The sequence below is a fragment of the Hypomesus transpacificus genome, chromosome 13 (assembly GCF_021917145.1).
Source record: "Hypomesus transpacificus isolate Combined female chromosome 13, fHypTra1, whole genome shotgun sequence".
In the NCBI taxonomy this organism is placed as follows: Eukaryota; Metazoa; Chordata; class Actinopteri; order Osmeriformes; family Osmeridae; genus Hypomesus; species Hypomesus transpacificus.
Window position 1 is genome coordinate 13,152,662 of NC_061072.1, and position 14,110 is coordinate 13,166,771.

At 47.0% G+C, this 14,110-nt stretch overlaps 4 protein-coding genes across 6 annotated transcripts; 2 read left to right on the top strand and 2 right to left on the bottom strand.

Moving 5' to 3' along the window:
* Positions 1-716: 716 nt before the first annotated feature.
* Positions 717-6,408, bottom strand: arsg (arylsulfatase G). Of its 2 annotated transcripts, none has more exons than XM_047032837.1 (11): positions 6,207-6,408; positions 4,394-4,615; positions 3,930-4,165; positions 3,551-3,662; positions 2,830-2,976; positions 2,168-2,364; positions 2,006-2,086; positions 1,808-1,916; positions 1,501-1,621; positions 1,242-1,332; positions 717-1,127 (listed from the first exon to the last, which is right to left on the bottom strand). In XM_047032837.1, the coding sequence occupies exons 2-11, from the start codon at positions 4,600-4,602 to the stop codon at positions 847-849; spliced, it is 1,584 nt and encodes a 527-aa protein (XP_046888793.1). In that variant the 5' UTR covers positions 4,603-4,615; positions 6,207-6,408; the 3' UTR covers positions 717-846. The 2 variants fall into 2 exon arrangements, with proteins under 2 accessions (XP_046888793.1, XP_046888795.1); XM_047032839.1 differs by having other exon boundaries at positions 4,394-4,553; positions 6,207-6,406.
* On the top strand, positions 5,029-10,127 carry LOC124475938 (monocarboxylate transporter 7-like). 2 transcript variants are annotated; one of them, XM_047032835.1, is made up of 6 exons: positions 5,029-5,149; positions 6,471-6,698; positions 7,398-7,541; positions 7,618-7,746; positions 7,847-8,902; positions 9,127-10,127. In XM_047032835.1, the coding sequence occupies exons 2-6, from the start codon at positions 6,494-6,496 to the stop codon at positions 9,381-9,383; spliced, it is 1,791 nt and encodes a 596-aa protein (XP_046888791.1). In that variant the 5' UTR covers positions 5,029-5,149; positions 6,471-6,493; the 3' UTR covers positions 9,384-10,127. The 2 variants fall into 2 exon arrangements, with proteins under 2 accessions (XP_046888791.1, XP_046888790.1); XM_047032834.1 differs by having other exon boundaries at positions 5,063-5,944; positions 6,468-6,698.
* Positions 9,241-12,015, bottom strand: LOC124475947 (archaemetzincin-2). The gene is given in 9 exon segments (XM_047032849.1): positions 9,241-9,323; positions 10,118-10,187; positions 10,273-10,449; positions 10,679-10,718; positions 10,720-10,840; positions 11,129-11,257; positions 11,380-11,544; positions 11,619-11,704; positions 11,706-12,015. Coding segments are annotated over 8 exon segments (972 nt in total). The 5' UTR covers positions 11,897-12,015; the 3' UTR covers positions 9,241-9,323; positions 10,118-10,124.
* A 150-nt stretch (positions 12,016-12,165) lies between these two features.
* On the top strand, positions 12,166-14,067 carry si:dkey-21c1.1 (uncharacterized protein LOC100150256 homolog). The gene is made up of 3 exons (XM_047032863.1): positions 12,166-12,824; positions 13,125-13,251; positions 13,416-14,067. Exons 1-3 carry the CDS (start codon positions 12,808-12,810, stop codon positions 13,662-13,664), a joined length of 393 nt encoding a protein of 130 aa, XP_046888819.1. The 5' UTR covers positions 12,166-12,807; the 3' UTR covers positions 13,665-14,067.
* The last annotated feature ends 43 nt before the right edge of the window (positions 14,068-14,110 follow it).

Consider the following 14,110-nt stretch of genomic DNA (forward strand, 5'->3'; position numbering starts at 1 on the left):
CAACGTCAACTACGAGACTATTCACTTTACAGTCAAGTCCAACACATCCTCTTATTTCAATGATATCATCCTAACATCATGTGTGGATTTGTTAACATGGTAATGGAGGACTAGAACTTTGTACTTGTAAAAACGATTACTCTGTACTACATGTTTTTGGAATTAGTCAAGTATTATACTTTGATGCATAGACCTATAGTAAGTTAAGAGAATATATGGTGGAATGAGTTTTACTGTGTGTGTAAAATGTGTATATATACATTTATATATAGTATGTAAAACAGTTTGCCTATTTGTTCATTTAAGAGATTTGCCAAATAATGGTGACACTAGACAAACTCTTCAGCTAGTTGTTGTAATTTCTGATAATTTGAGCCAGACCCATGCAATAAAAACAAATGTGAAACAAACTCCTCTCATTCCATGTAGTTGAATATCTGTGGGGGAAGCTATATCCTGTCCACGTGATCGGTCAGTACTGCTGCTTAGCCACCAGAGGGAGCTGTTGCTTTCCAGTTCTCCTGTTTCCCTGGACCGCAGTGGCATGGCTCATTCACATGTTGAGCTCGCAACACACCTTCACAAAAACATGATAGACAATCCACTGTATGCTAACAACAAAAGATTGTCATCAGGTATCTCTGTGGATGTTCGCTGTCAGTCTTAAACACACTGTTAAGATAAGGTCATTTTTTTCCCAAAGAATTACAGCATGGGTGGATATCAGTGGATGTCAATCAGCAAGAAGAGCAACATCTCTGCACCCCTATTTTCTGTCCTGTCCTCTGTTCCCTCTCTCCCTTATTTGATGTATTATTTATTTTCCTCATCTCCCCCCCTCTCTCCTCAGCCAGTTGTATGACAGCGACAGGCAGTGTGTCTGGGGTCACAACAGGGAGCCGCTGACTGGCTCGTTGTATAATCAGCCTTGGATACGGATTGGTCAGTGGCAATGTCCCACAGCAAGTCATCCCGCCCCTTCCTGACCCGCTCCAGCGTATGCTGATACTCCTCTGTGCTCTCGTCTAAGGGTGACTCCTCCCCTTTGTCCCGGAACAGGTCGAAGATTAGAGGGGGGTCGTGGAGCTCTGCCTTCCCCGTGCTCCCACCACATGCCTCCGCAGCACCTGGGGGGAGAAGGGTGGTCGAGGTTGAGGGGGTCGATCAACACCACCTCTGTTCATTCCAACTAGCTGTAAACTACTGCTGATCCGCTGCTCGGTGTAACAGTTAACTCCCACCTGTGAGATAGAAGGCTTTGTAGTTGTCCACTCTGACGGCCTGCAGGTCCCCGAACGTCCCTGCAGCACCGCTGTTGGGGTGAAAGAGGAACTGCAGGCAGGGAGCGAACACAACAGAGACAGCTACACTCCAGCCAACACCAAATGAAAAACTTCTAGTGTCTACGTGAATGTATGAGTTCTAATGTGTAATGTATAAGTTCTATAGTGTTTAACTGTAAAACGTTATTTCAGATTCGGTGAATGGTTGTGTCATTACCTCATGTCCAGTCTGGGCGCCATGCAGCAGGACTTCTGAGGCGTCCACGCCATCGTAGTGTCTATCAGACGGAGGCTCCACCCCCGCCAGGGACAGGAGGGTGGGGAACACATCCAGACCACTGAGGGAGGGGGTGGGGGTTAGTTGGTCAGTAACTGTAATATGACTCTCAATATTAGAATAACTGTTTTGAGTTTATCACTCTCAGGCCACATTTTGCCCATACATCAAATATAGTAAATTGCTGAGGTGGGTTAAGGTACATGTTTGTGTGTGTGGGAGTACCTGGGCATCACAGAATGTTTACCTGAGCAGGGCAGAGCTGGTGCTGTTCGCTGCTATGCTGCCAGGCCAGTAGGCCACGGTGGGTACCCTGTGACCCCCCTCCCAAGTGGTCCGCTTGGCAGAGCCCCCGCCTGAGGGGTAGAGAAGGGGGTGGGTCACGAGATACAGAATATAGTCGTCGCCCCCCACAACCAGGGCTGCCGCTCCAGGAAGTCCTCACCTCTGCTGGTCTGCCATTTCCCCTGGAAAGGCCCTGCACTTCCTGCATACTGGCACTTCTGTTCCCAGGGGCCATTATCACCTGCACAGGCACACACAGGCACTCAGGTCAAATACCTCTGGTGTAGACTGCTAGTTTTGTGTGCTCACTCTGTTTGCTCACCTGTGAACCAGATGAGTGTGTTGTTTTGGTCTGTCCAGTCGGACGCGTTCTTTATCGCTCCCACCAGGCTGTCCATGTCCCTTAGGCTGGCAGCGTAAGCCCCCCCCTCTATCCCATGGGGGGCCGAGGGGGAGGGGGCCAGGGGGACGTGCATGTGAGCAAGAGCCACATACAACAGATAAGGATGTCCTTGTTGCCTTGGAAGATATGACGTCATCATTACGTTTTTGATTCGGACACAAACACGATTGTTCCACAGAAAGTGCCATATCTGTTCTTTAAATAGAGCACTATCTTCTGGAATGATAATGTTGGCTCAAGTTGACTTCGGTAGGTAATGTTCTGAAAAAGAACGTGCACATGCTACAACAAAAATATGTTTGTGTTGAGGTTCAGGGTAGTTCCCTATGTACACATCTGTGGCCTACATGAGTCTGTGGAAAACCACAACACAACTGACTATTGAGTTGGGCTGTGCTGTGTAAGGGCATCTGCCCCAAGCTCTGTGTTGAGTAGTGTATGTGGTCTTGCGATGTGTAGTACAGTGTTGCGTAGTGTACTAAACTGTTGTATAGCGCTGTGTAGTGTACTGTAGCACAGTGTTGTGTGTGTTCTGTGTTTTGTTGTCTCAGTGTGGTGTGGTGTGGTCAGGTGTGTGTTACCTTGCGGTGTGTATGACCCTGAGAGCTGCCTGGGTGTATCTCTGTGTCAGCCTCCACAGGTCCAGGGGCTGCTCTATGATGCTGCTGTTCTCATACAGAGGCAGGGCCACCTGGGAGGAACAACCTCCAGCACCTGCCCTCTTCTGTCTGGGCGAGGGAGAGACCACACGATGGATGAAAAACCCTCGCTTGTGTACGAGCGTGTGCATATATGAAGCTTTAGTAAAAGTTCAGTCAGGAAGACCTTACTTATGCATGCTTAGGCCTGTATATGTCCCATACTATCCTGGTATTCACTCCCCTCAAGCATTCTCACTCGTAATGTCCTTGTTGTCAATGTCTGGGGCCGTAAATTGAGATATCAGCCATTCAGATCAGCTGCTTACATCTATCCAATAGCATAGTAACACACCTTCATCGTTAGCCTATCATTGTGCTGCTGTCTTGTTAAATATTTCCCTGTGCTCTAGTTCGGTCATGCTGCTGTTGTGCTTGTCCCTCCACCTCCACATCACCGCCCAGTCTTCACTCATTCATCAGCTTCTTTGTCAAGTTAATCATCACAACATTTGTTGAATAAACGACGATCTTTACTTTATTGTCTGAGACAATAAAGTGGTGTCTCCTGTTCCTGTTGGTGTGGGTGTAATAAACATGTATAACATCCTTAATGTGTACTGTGTGTTTGTGTGTGTGGGGGGGGGGGGGGGTGAACACACACCTGTGTACTTGGGGCCCAGGGTCACAGGGAGGGCAGGGGGGCAGGTCATATCCAGGCTGGTCTGTACAGCCCATGTCATTACTGTAGGGTATACCTAAGTAATAATCAAAGCCTGCAAGAAGACACACACAACCAGTAATTCATTTTGTTTGTACCTCTACCACCAGCTGTACTGTTTTCCTTCTCTGAAAGTTCTTAGAACTCTGGTTTACTCCAGTTTGAACCAGTTCCTAATTGCAATACTCACCAAAAAACATATTTGGAAACCCCACTGTTTTAATTAACTGAGCCTCGCTGAGCTCTTACAAGAGAACATTCCAGACTGGCACTGGAAGTACAGAAACCAAAATGAATAGATGAGTAGGGAAAAATCCTGGACCTCTGTTGGTGGGATGGTAAGGTCCTCGGTGCCCCAGGTGCCACTTCCCCACCATGGCAGTGTGGTAGCCTGCCTGCTGGAGCAACTGTGCCAGCGTGGCCTCAGAAAGGGGAAGGCCCGACACAGACCCCACAGCAAAGTTGTGTGTCACCCCATTCCGCAGGCCCAGCCGGCCGGTGAGCAGGGAGGCCCGGGATGGGGAGCAGGTGGAGGCTGGAGAGTGAAAGTCTGTCAGTCTGGAATACAGTTAGGATTGAAAACAGGAAATTACTGCTTGTGTGAGAGGTTTTAATGGTATTTGCCAGATATCTTCGTCCCTCCTGACCACAGTTCAAATAACTCTAGGTTACAGTGCACACAACATCAGTTAGTGAGCTGAGGAAGGGTTAGTTGATTGGTAAAATGTCAGTTTAGGTTATTTAGTTTGCTAGCAGGTTAGCATGCTATTAAGCTGACCTCTCTACCTCATCCCCTGCTCTGCCATCAGGTCCAGATTCGGGGTTTGGGTCTTCCTCACACCCTCCATGTTAGCCCCCAGGTCCCCCCAGCCTATGTCATCTGCCAGAATAATGATAAAGTTGGGCTTCCTCTCCCTGGGTCCTGCTCGGCCTCCATGTTGGCTCCCTGTGAGCAGCAGTAGCAGAGAGAGTATGGTCCCAGACAGCAGCAGCATGCTGAATCCAGGCCTGTTGCGAGACACACAGCCGATCGGCTGCTGGCATTACATGACTATCCAGGAGTAGACGGTGGTTTATAATGTATGATGACCGCATAGTGGTTGACTGGGCACTGCGGTTCCAGACGTACATAATGCATGTACACACACTGTAAACAGTCACAAACAGAGAGTGAGGAAGCATACAGTACAGACTACCGTCCACTGTAGTAGAGGTTAGATACCAGTAGACTGATTTAGGACTGTGGTGACTGCAGCAACTTGATCTGACCAACTACCTTCCTCATATGTGTGTTATGTGTGTTAAGTTGTGTGTGTGTGTGTTAAGAGAGAGAGAGAGAGAGAGAGAGAGAGAGAGAGAGAGAGAGAGAGAATGAGAGAGAATGAGAGAGAATGAGAAAGAGCGAAGGGGGGGGGGGGGGTCTTTGCAGAAGCAGCTCTGTTGAGCCACTGGTTTCACATGACTACGCAGCAGCACACAGTATTATAGTCCACCACATAAGAAGAAGCAAGGATATAATTCCCCTCAATCTAAGCACATACGGTAGGTGGGGGGGACTATTCTCCTATTAACATCATGCTTTGGAGCACAACTAACGGAAACAAATTACTGAGAGGCAAAAAATTGGAAATAGTATCAATCTCCCAACCAGTATTCCAGTATTAAACTGTAAAATATTTAGAAATGGCCATATTTATATAGTCAAGTTGACCCATGGCCACAGACAGAGCTCTGCCTGAGAACCACACTGAAGAAGGCAGACTAGCATGCAACTGTAACTTTCAGCCGTCATCTCTCTCTCTTTCTCTCTCTCTCTCTTTATCTTTGCCTGCTAAATTCATAATCAACATTTTGTCATTAGATTTATTGGTGGTTAAACTGGCATTACAGTTTAAAGTGTTAGGACATGAATCCTGAAAGGTATTGGATATTGTGAAATCTCACCTATCGGATGTTGACTATATTGCCCAATATGTTTATTTGGAACACTCAAAGGAATGTTCTAGACAAAATGTTCTTTAACAAAACATAAATAGATCAGATTAACTAGGTTTAATTGTAACATGCATTCATTAGTAGACAGAGGCGTCCCGTGGTGGGATTAACTTTAACTGGCGATAGATTTTTCCACCACTAAAGTTGTCCAACTTTGAATCCAGTCGGAACAACATGTTTGCAGATGGGTCTGCTCTGTTCAAGCACACGCATCAAAAGAATACAAGAGGATAAAAGACAGGGGCCAGTTACTGTGGCATTTAGAATTAGGTTATTGTCACTTGCAGCTGCGCATTCAGTGGGCATCAGAGAGTTGGATTATGAGTTGCGAAAACAAATGTGGTGAGTACAACTATAGTAAGTAGGCTATTAGTAGCCTACATCGGAAAATATTGATAGAGATTTTCAGTATGGAGTTGTTCATGTTAATAGCCTAGCATTCACTGCGGTTGTGATTCAAACCAACATCTTCGATTCTAGCATCCTTTCCAACCATAACATAGCCTACTCAATCGTATGTGTAAAGTAATTCACATCGCCAAAATCCCGCTTGTTACATAATTAACTGCAACGCCTTATTAGGTCGTAATAAATCGTAGTTTACCGTTTTCAGTTTACTGAAGAATCAAGTTGCTTCTGAGCGGACCGCAGATATGAGCGTTAACACACGCAACGTGCGCGTTCTCATAAATTGCGCGTTCATGTGTAAACCTTTTTTCAATCACCAACATCTTGAAAAATGTTTCTTCAATACCCTCCAACTCAACTCCTTCTCTCAATCCCTGTATTAATCAAATCAAGTGTAAGATGTCTTTCCTCTGCTCCCCTTCCCTCTCTTACCCTCCCCTTGCCTGGCGCTGGACAGCAGTAGTGTTGGGTGCCAGGTATTTGATGAGGCCCCTGGTGTACCAGAAGGCCCCTGATGGTGGCTGGGGCTGGGTGGTGGCAGGGGCTTTCTTCCTGGTGGAGGTCTTCACCTACGGAGTCATCAAGAGCTTCGGTATCTTCCTCCAGGACCTGATGGAGGAGTTTGAGGAGAGCAACAGTCGTGTGTCCTGGATCATCTCCATCTGCGTGTTTGTCATGTCTTTCGCAGGTGAGATAGACACCAAGTAGGGGCCTGGGGAGGGGGGGAGGGGGGTCACCATCCAGGGAAGAGCAGTGGCGCTTCTAGACAAATGTTACTGGGGGGGCCAATGGGGGGCCAGTGTTTAATCAGAGGGGCACATTAAAAAGTGGAAACAAATGATATTTAAACATTAAATACTTAAATTTTGTTTACATTAAAATCATACAAACGGCTCTGGCTCTCCCTCTTCCAGCTCCTCAGCTCTCTCAATACCTTGATATGTTTCTATAACTTTTGTATTTACTGGGGCAAAAAAGGCTGCAATGTCCCTTCCTCATTTCATGATGACTACTAGAAGAAGAAAAACATGTGAAAAAAATATTTTAAAAATTAATAAAAAATGATTTTTTTAATTCAGTCAGCTCAGGGGGGCCACAGGGGGGGGGGGCAGGGACATTTTTACAGGGGCCCTGGCCCAAGTAGGTCCCCATTTAGAACCGCCCCTGGGGCAAATGGCCTCTCAGAAGTGAAATGGAACATTCAGAAGTGAAACAGAACAGGAAGGTGAGATAGAAACCACAGTGAAGACAGAATATTTACTGGTCAGATAAAAATTAGTTGGAGGATGACTAGGTGAGCAGCTTCTCAAATGTGAGCAAGGGGAAGCAGGAAAGAGAAATATAATTGGTACAATGTTCTCTTAGCTATTGCTATGTTGTCTTTCAGCACCTCTGTCCTCAATCTTAACCAATCGGTTTGGGTTCCAGCCAGTCGTTATGATTGGTGGATTCCTCCTTGCTGTGGGAACCATCACTACTGGCTTTACAACTTCTGTCAACCAAATGTACATCACAACGGGAATCATTGCAGGTGTGTATTTTGGGCAAACACACACAGACACACACAGACACACACCTTACTGTACAGTGTTACCCTCTCCTACCAGGTCTTGGGTACTGCCTGACCTTCCTGCCCACAGTGACCATCCTCTCTCAGTACTTCACACGCAAACGCTCCCTGGTAACAGCAGTGGCGTCCACTGGAGAGTCCTTCACCATGTTTGCTCTCGCCCCTGGTGAGTGTGTGTTTGTAAGTTATACTGACCCCAAAGGTTTGTTTTTCTCATCGGTTTATCAGCTTATATTCTGACTATCCGTGTTTGCTCCCCTCCACAGCATTCTCTGCTCTGAGGGACAATATTGGCTGGCGTTACACCATGGTCGTCATAGGAGCTCTGCAAGGCACCATCATTGTCTGTGGGGCTTTGCTGCGGCCCATCATCATCACACACCAGCCTGTGTGGGAGACAGAGACCCATGTGCTGGCCCCAACAAAGCAGGGGAACCAGAGCATGCAGATCGACTCAAAACTGAACTCACACAGCAGACTGGAGGACTCAGGCTCCTTGACCAGAAAGCATTCCTATATGTCAGAAAACAATCAGGAAAACGAGCTGACACGTGGAGACTCCCTGAGATCTGGGGTCTCTGGGGGGAAGTGCCTGCCAGGGACAGTCCACGGTGGGTCTGGGGAAGAGGGGATACCCCTGCAGGGGGAAGAGGGGATACCCCTGCAGGGAGAAGAGGAGATGGAGAACCTTAAGAATCAAGTGAAAGTAGAGAAGGAAGTGGAGGGCTATAAGCTTCAAGTGGAGATGGGGAAAGAGGGCCTAGAGAGAAAAGGACAGGGGGATGAGAAGGAGGAGGAAGAAGAAATGACGTCAGTGGACCAGACGTCCCAGCAAGTCAGACTTCTGGACTTCTCTGTGCTGAGGGAGGGTCGTTTTATCTGCTACTCTCTCTTTGGGCTCTTTGCCACGCTGGGCTTCTTTGCCCCGCAGCTCTACATCATCCAACTGAGCGTGAACCGGGGCGTGGAGCGTGAGCATGCCACGTACATGCTGTCCACCATGGCTGTGGCCGAGATGCTGGGACGCCTGTCTGTCGGCTGGGTCATGAGCAGGAAGCAGGTAGGCCACAGGAAGCCCCAGGTGCTGCTGGGATGTGTCATTTCCCTGACACTGGTGCTGGGGGCCTTCGGCCTGGTGTGGGAGTTCTGGGGCCTGGCATTGTGCTGTGGCCTGTATGGGTTCTTCATGGGCACAGTGGCGTCTACACACATCCCCATGCTGGCAGAGGAGGAAGTGGTGGGCATCGAGAGGATGGCATCAGCTGCTGGGGTTTATGTTTTCATTCAGAGTTTTGCTGGACTGGCTGGACCCCCTCTAGGAGGTAAGACAGACAACACAAGGCACCCTCAGGCCACTTTCTCTCAGTAGCAAAACACCCCAAATAATCTATTCTAATCACGTTTAGATTTATTGACAATAAGCTCTAAACAGAACAGATCTATGTGCTAGTAATTATGAGCTATAACTATTAAACCATATTATTAATAGTGTTGTTAGAACATAGACATGAACACGTGTTGAGTTGCATGTTTCTCGTTTCCTCAGGACTTCTGGTGGATCTGACTCAGGACTACGGTTCTGCCTTCTACTCCTGTGCGATGGGGATGGGCCTGGGGGCCGTGTTCCTAGGTCTGGTCTTACCTGCCAGGAGAGGCCTGTCTTGTAATTGCTGTAGTGGCCCTCAGCCTCTGCATCAGGGGCTGAGCAACCCTGCAGACAACCATGGAAGAGAGGAGGTGGACCTAAACCAAAACCAGGAAGTGATTCATTGTAAAGGCCAGCCAATTACAAGCTCTGCCTGAGTTTACATTAGCAATATTTACCTGGAGATTGAAGCCACTACTTGAAGGGGCTTCAATCCTAGAGCTTTGCACTGAAAAATTTACAATAATCAAGCTGAGACCGAACCCTTCCTCACAATAAGACAGGGACTGCAAGAACAGTCGGCACAGAAATTCAGGTTGAATGCAATCAGCAGGCATTGTTGTAAATCTTAACGTAACGTATTGTAACAAACGACTCCAGAATCAGAGAGGGTGCTAATGTTTTGTCAGTCGAGTCATGCGGAGTTGATACTGTGATATGAACAAGGTGATGATAGTGTAGCTAGGCAAACCAACACTGTGAATTACCAGGGAGCAGGAATAGATTATAAGTTCACATTCCATTATTTTATGAAAATCATCAAGTTAAACATTACACTCAGGAAATCATGACTAATTAAATATATTGTTTTTAATCAAATTGCTGTTGTTATCTAAGTTAATTATATTTTTCTATCACAATAAACCCAAGAATACAATACACAAGAGTCTGAGAGTGATTCTACATTCACAGTTGATTAATTTGTAATGTTTCTAGACATTCCTTACCGGACTTTCATTATGGTCATATTTTTTACAGCACCAAAGATTGATCCTGTAAAGTCCTACAATTTGACAGTACAAGCATGCAGTGTTCACCTCAGTGCATGCTGGGTATGTCTGTCATTTTACTCATAAACAAGAAAAAGTCAGATTTATGATTAGGCACTAACAGTGTGTTCATTCAAGCTTGAAGGATGTGTGCTGAACTCCCTCCTCCTCTTCTATCCACAGCAGCATGGCCTAGCACGTAGAAAGCATGAATATACTACATGAACAACATTATACCATAACAACTCCCAATAGCATTGATACAGCATGTTCTTACCTTATACCTGTCGGCCATCTTGAAGCCGATGGCAGCCTGCAGCTTGCGCAGACAGATGGGGCAGAGGTGGAGGGGCCGTCGGTCAGACTCCTCCGGATGGTTAGAGCCCTGCATCACACACTCCATCCACTTGCAGTGCTTGATCCCCAATATGTGGCCCAGCTCATGGCTCACGGTCTGAAAAACAGGCACAGGGCGTTGTCTTATTTAGTGTTACTGCATGAAGCCCACTGTTCTGTACCATCCACATTATTTTAAAGGAAGGTCTTAAGTTTTCCTACGATTCATGTTCAAATGTCCTATTAAATGATGTCTGTCTCAAGCATCAAAGCCTCCAATCAGGCACGCGGTTTACCTCTATCTACCAGTGATTCAGATATGACAGAGCATGTGAGCTGGACCCCACCTTGCAGGAGCGGAGTGACAGCACGCTGGAGATGGGAGGCGTAGGAGTCCTTGAACACAGAGTAGTCCCCAGGCTTAGGCCTGCACCTCCTCTTCACACGCCCCGCACAGCTACTGCTGTAGAGGTGATCATCATACCGGGCAAAGCTGAACACTCCCATGCCTGGAGGGAAGAGGATGACAGATGAAACATTGTACAGTTGCGGATTGTTAAGTGTCCACAATCACCTGTGTCTAACAGTTGTAGATGAACAGTATCAGATGAACACAACATAATATTTGAGAGGAATAGGAGTTTAGTATAGCTATGATTCTCTTGTTTAAGTGATTACACCATCTAGTGGTACAATGGACTCGCTACAAGGTAGTAAATTAAATACAGTTGTCATATACATGACTCTTCCTGTTGGTAACTGGTTGTGCATTGATTACTACCTGCAACATAGCCTACCTTCAGTGACAGAAGCCAGGCCGAACACAAAGTTCCAGGAGTCTCTGGGGTAGAGGTCGATCATTGTGATCCCTACCACACAGAAGGCATCTTTAGGCATCCTCTTCTTCAGGAAACCCAGCAAGTCCCCTGAGGTTGGAAACAACACAGAATATAACAAACATAAGGTCATTTCCATTCTCAATATTGGTACTGTAATTTACAGTGTTACCCAGACATGGATGCCGTAAGAAACGCCCCTACTTGTTTACCTGAGTGGATCAGGAGGTTTTGAGTGCTGCTGTTGACCCTGAAAGCACATCCTGTGGCAGCCACGGTAACCGAGGGCAACAGTTTCACCACCAGACCATAAAAGAAGGCCTGGCAGTACTCTCTCAGCCACTCCACATACTGGCCTTCGGCCTCTCCGAAAGAGCCTGGGAGGATAGCACACACACTGGTCAGACCCACACAACCTTTCTCTCGCACACACATACACTCACATACATACCTATGGTCTGTATGTAGATGGTGCTATGTCCCTGGATGGGGGTGTTGCGGTATGGGTTCCTGTAGAAGCTCTGGTAGTCCTGGGGCTGAGGGGATCCAGTCAGCATCAGAGTGCACAGTGATGGGCTGGAACCAAGCAGTTTCTCCCCCTGTGCGGAGACCCTCCTCCAGTAGCCTGCGCTCCTCCTGGCTGTACCTGCTGTAGCTTTTAGCCAAGTCACGATGGCTGAAGACCAGTGCACCGCGCAGAGTCTCCACTGGGTGCTGGATTACTGCCATCTACATCACAGACACATAAAGACAGGTAGACAGCACAGTAAAGTAACGCTAAACACAAATGTGCTGTGGAACTGGATTAACTCACCACAGCCGGTCCTTCCCACACAATGAGAAATATATGATTCAAATGATTAAATATATTTTAAAATATATGGTAATTCACTTGTTGTCTCGCCTCTTAAGGAAATGTAAAATGTGCATTTCCATAGAAAGTATAGATCGAAAGTTCCCATCACTTGTGAGTCTGACCTGACAGATGGATGTTTGTTTCCGCGTTACCGGGGTGTTACGTCACCCAACGTCATGTAAACAGTATCAGCTGGGCGGCTCGCTAGCACTGCAGCTAGCGGTCGCTACTTACTTGTTTGATCGGAACCACGGGTAGGCTACATTGAAAATGTTGTACTGTCCATCATACAGTTTCCTCTTGTTTTAACTTTGTTAGACCGCTGGAATAAACTAAAATAAGGAATAAAAGTCCGGAAAAAAACTGACACACTGACATAGTATGGTAGCAGCTAAGCACCAGTTGTGGAGCTAGCTAGCACTAGCTAGTTACTGTCTGCTAACCTAGCTTAGTTATCTACATTTGCTTCCTGACAATCGTTAGAGTTCCTAGAGACTCCGTTGTCTTGCATAACTGAGGGATCTTAGTATGGCATGCAGACAGTGAGTGATTCGGACGGGTTTATTTGGTTTGCAAAAATGATTCCACTACTGTAGCTAGCTAACGATTCTCTGAGACGTGATATCATCTCGTAGTCTACCACTGTCACTGTCTGTGTTCTTGCGATAAGTTCGTGGTCAAAGCTACAGCAACGAGAATAGATTTCGGTCGTGTCTTGAGCTTAGGCCGGATACAGCGCAAGGAAGATTTTTCTTTTTCCAATTCCGACATTCAAGACCTCCAAATGTTAACAGAAAACAGGTGAGTCACGATCTCTCACTCAAGGCGACAAGTAAGGGTAGGCTTCGTGACTAAATGCCTGACCATTGCAGTAGGAGGAATGCCTTTGTGCAGGCTTTGGTTTCTCTGCTGCTGTCACAATGTTACTCACAATAATCAATGTGGTTGATAAAATCAGTTGTCATGTTTTCATTTAATACTGTAACTAGAGCACGCGTCTGGTCATTTAATGGATGCTTTGTATTTTTGGATAGCCTATCTTATGTACTCCCTCTGTCCTGACACTCGTCTTCTCCACCACTATCTCTCCCTTTGGTGCAGAAAACGTCGCAGGGGTTGTGACACTGAGGGGGAACAGCAGCTTAACCCCCAAGCTAAGAGGTCTGGAGGGGGTCAGGAGGGTCATGGTCTTGTGTCTGACGTTGGACGAGATGTCTGGGACTCTGAGGTGTGTGTACCTTAAGCCTTGGATGTATGTGTGTTCAGGGATTTTTTTTGCTAGACATAGACTAAGAAATTGTGTCTAAACAGGTTCTGACTAATACTTGGCCTTTGTGTTAGCTTGTGTGTAATGCAAAGCCATTCTTCCTGTGCCTCTTCTTGTTCCCTCAGTCATCCAGCAGCGACAGTAGTGGTGGTGTTAGTAGTCCAGAAAGGGCAGCTGGCACCAGCACCAGTCTATGCCCACATGGCCAGAATAACTACAATTCCCAGAGTTCCCTCAGTCCCATGCCAGACGACTCCTCCAGCTCCTTGATGGGTTTCCCTGCCGACGGCTCATCCTATAACTACATCAACAAACTTCTGAGGGAGGCGCATTTCAGCAGCCTGCAGACCAGAGGTCGACCCGGCTCCACGTGACCATGAACTAACCTGTTGACATCTTACTCCCCCACCCCCCAACACCACTGGCATGTGCCAGTAAGGATGGAGAGATACACACAAGACAAAATGGAGGCGGGGAGGGAGGAACATCTCGGGCATGGCTCACCCCACCTCACCCTGTAATGTGCCAAGACCATAAGCACACCTGCCTTCCATGGCCAGACCACTGTGGTTATATGTGCAGTATAAGTGTGCGTGTGTGCTTATTTTGGAATGTGTGTATGCCTGCGTGTGTGTGTGCCCCGGCGCTCCAGCATCAGGTTTTGTGTTGTTGTTCCTCATACGAGGGAACACTTGTATGACATTTTCCATTGGTGCTATTGAAAGGAAGGTGAATGATCCAGAGTGCTTGTTGTACCTAATAAAGCCCAGCACATTCTCTCTGCTCCATGTTCCTGACCAAGCCAGCACACACATTGCTA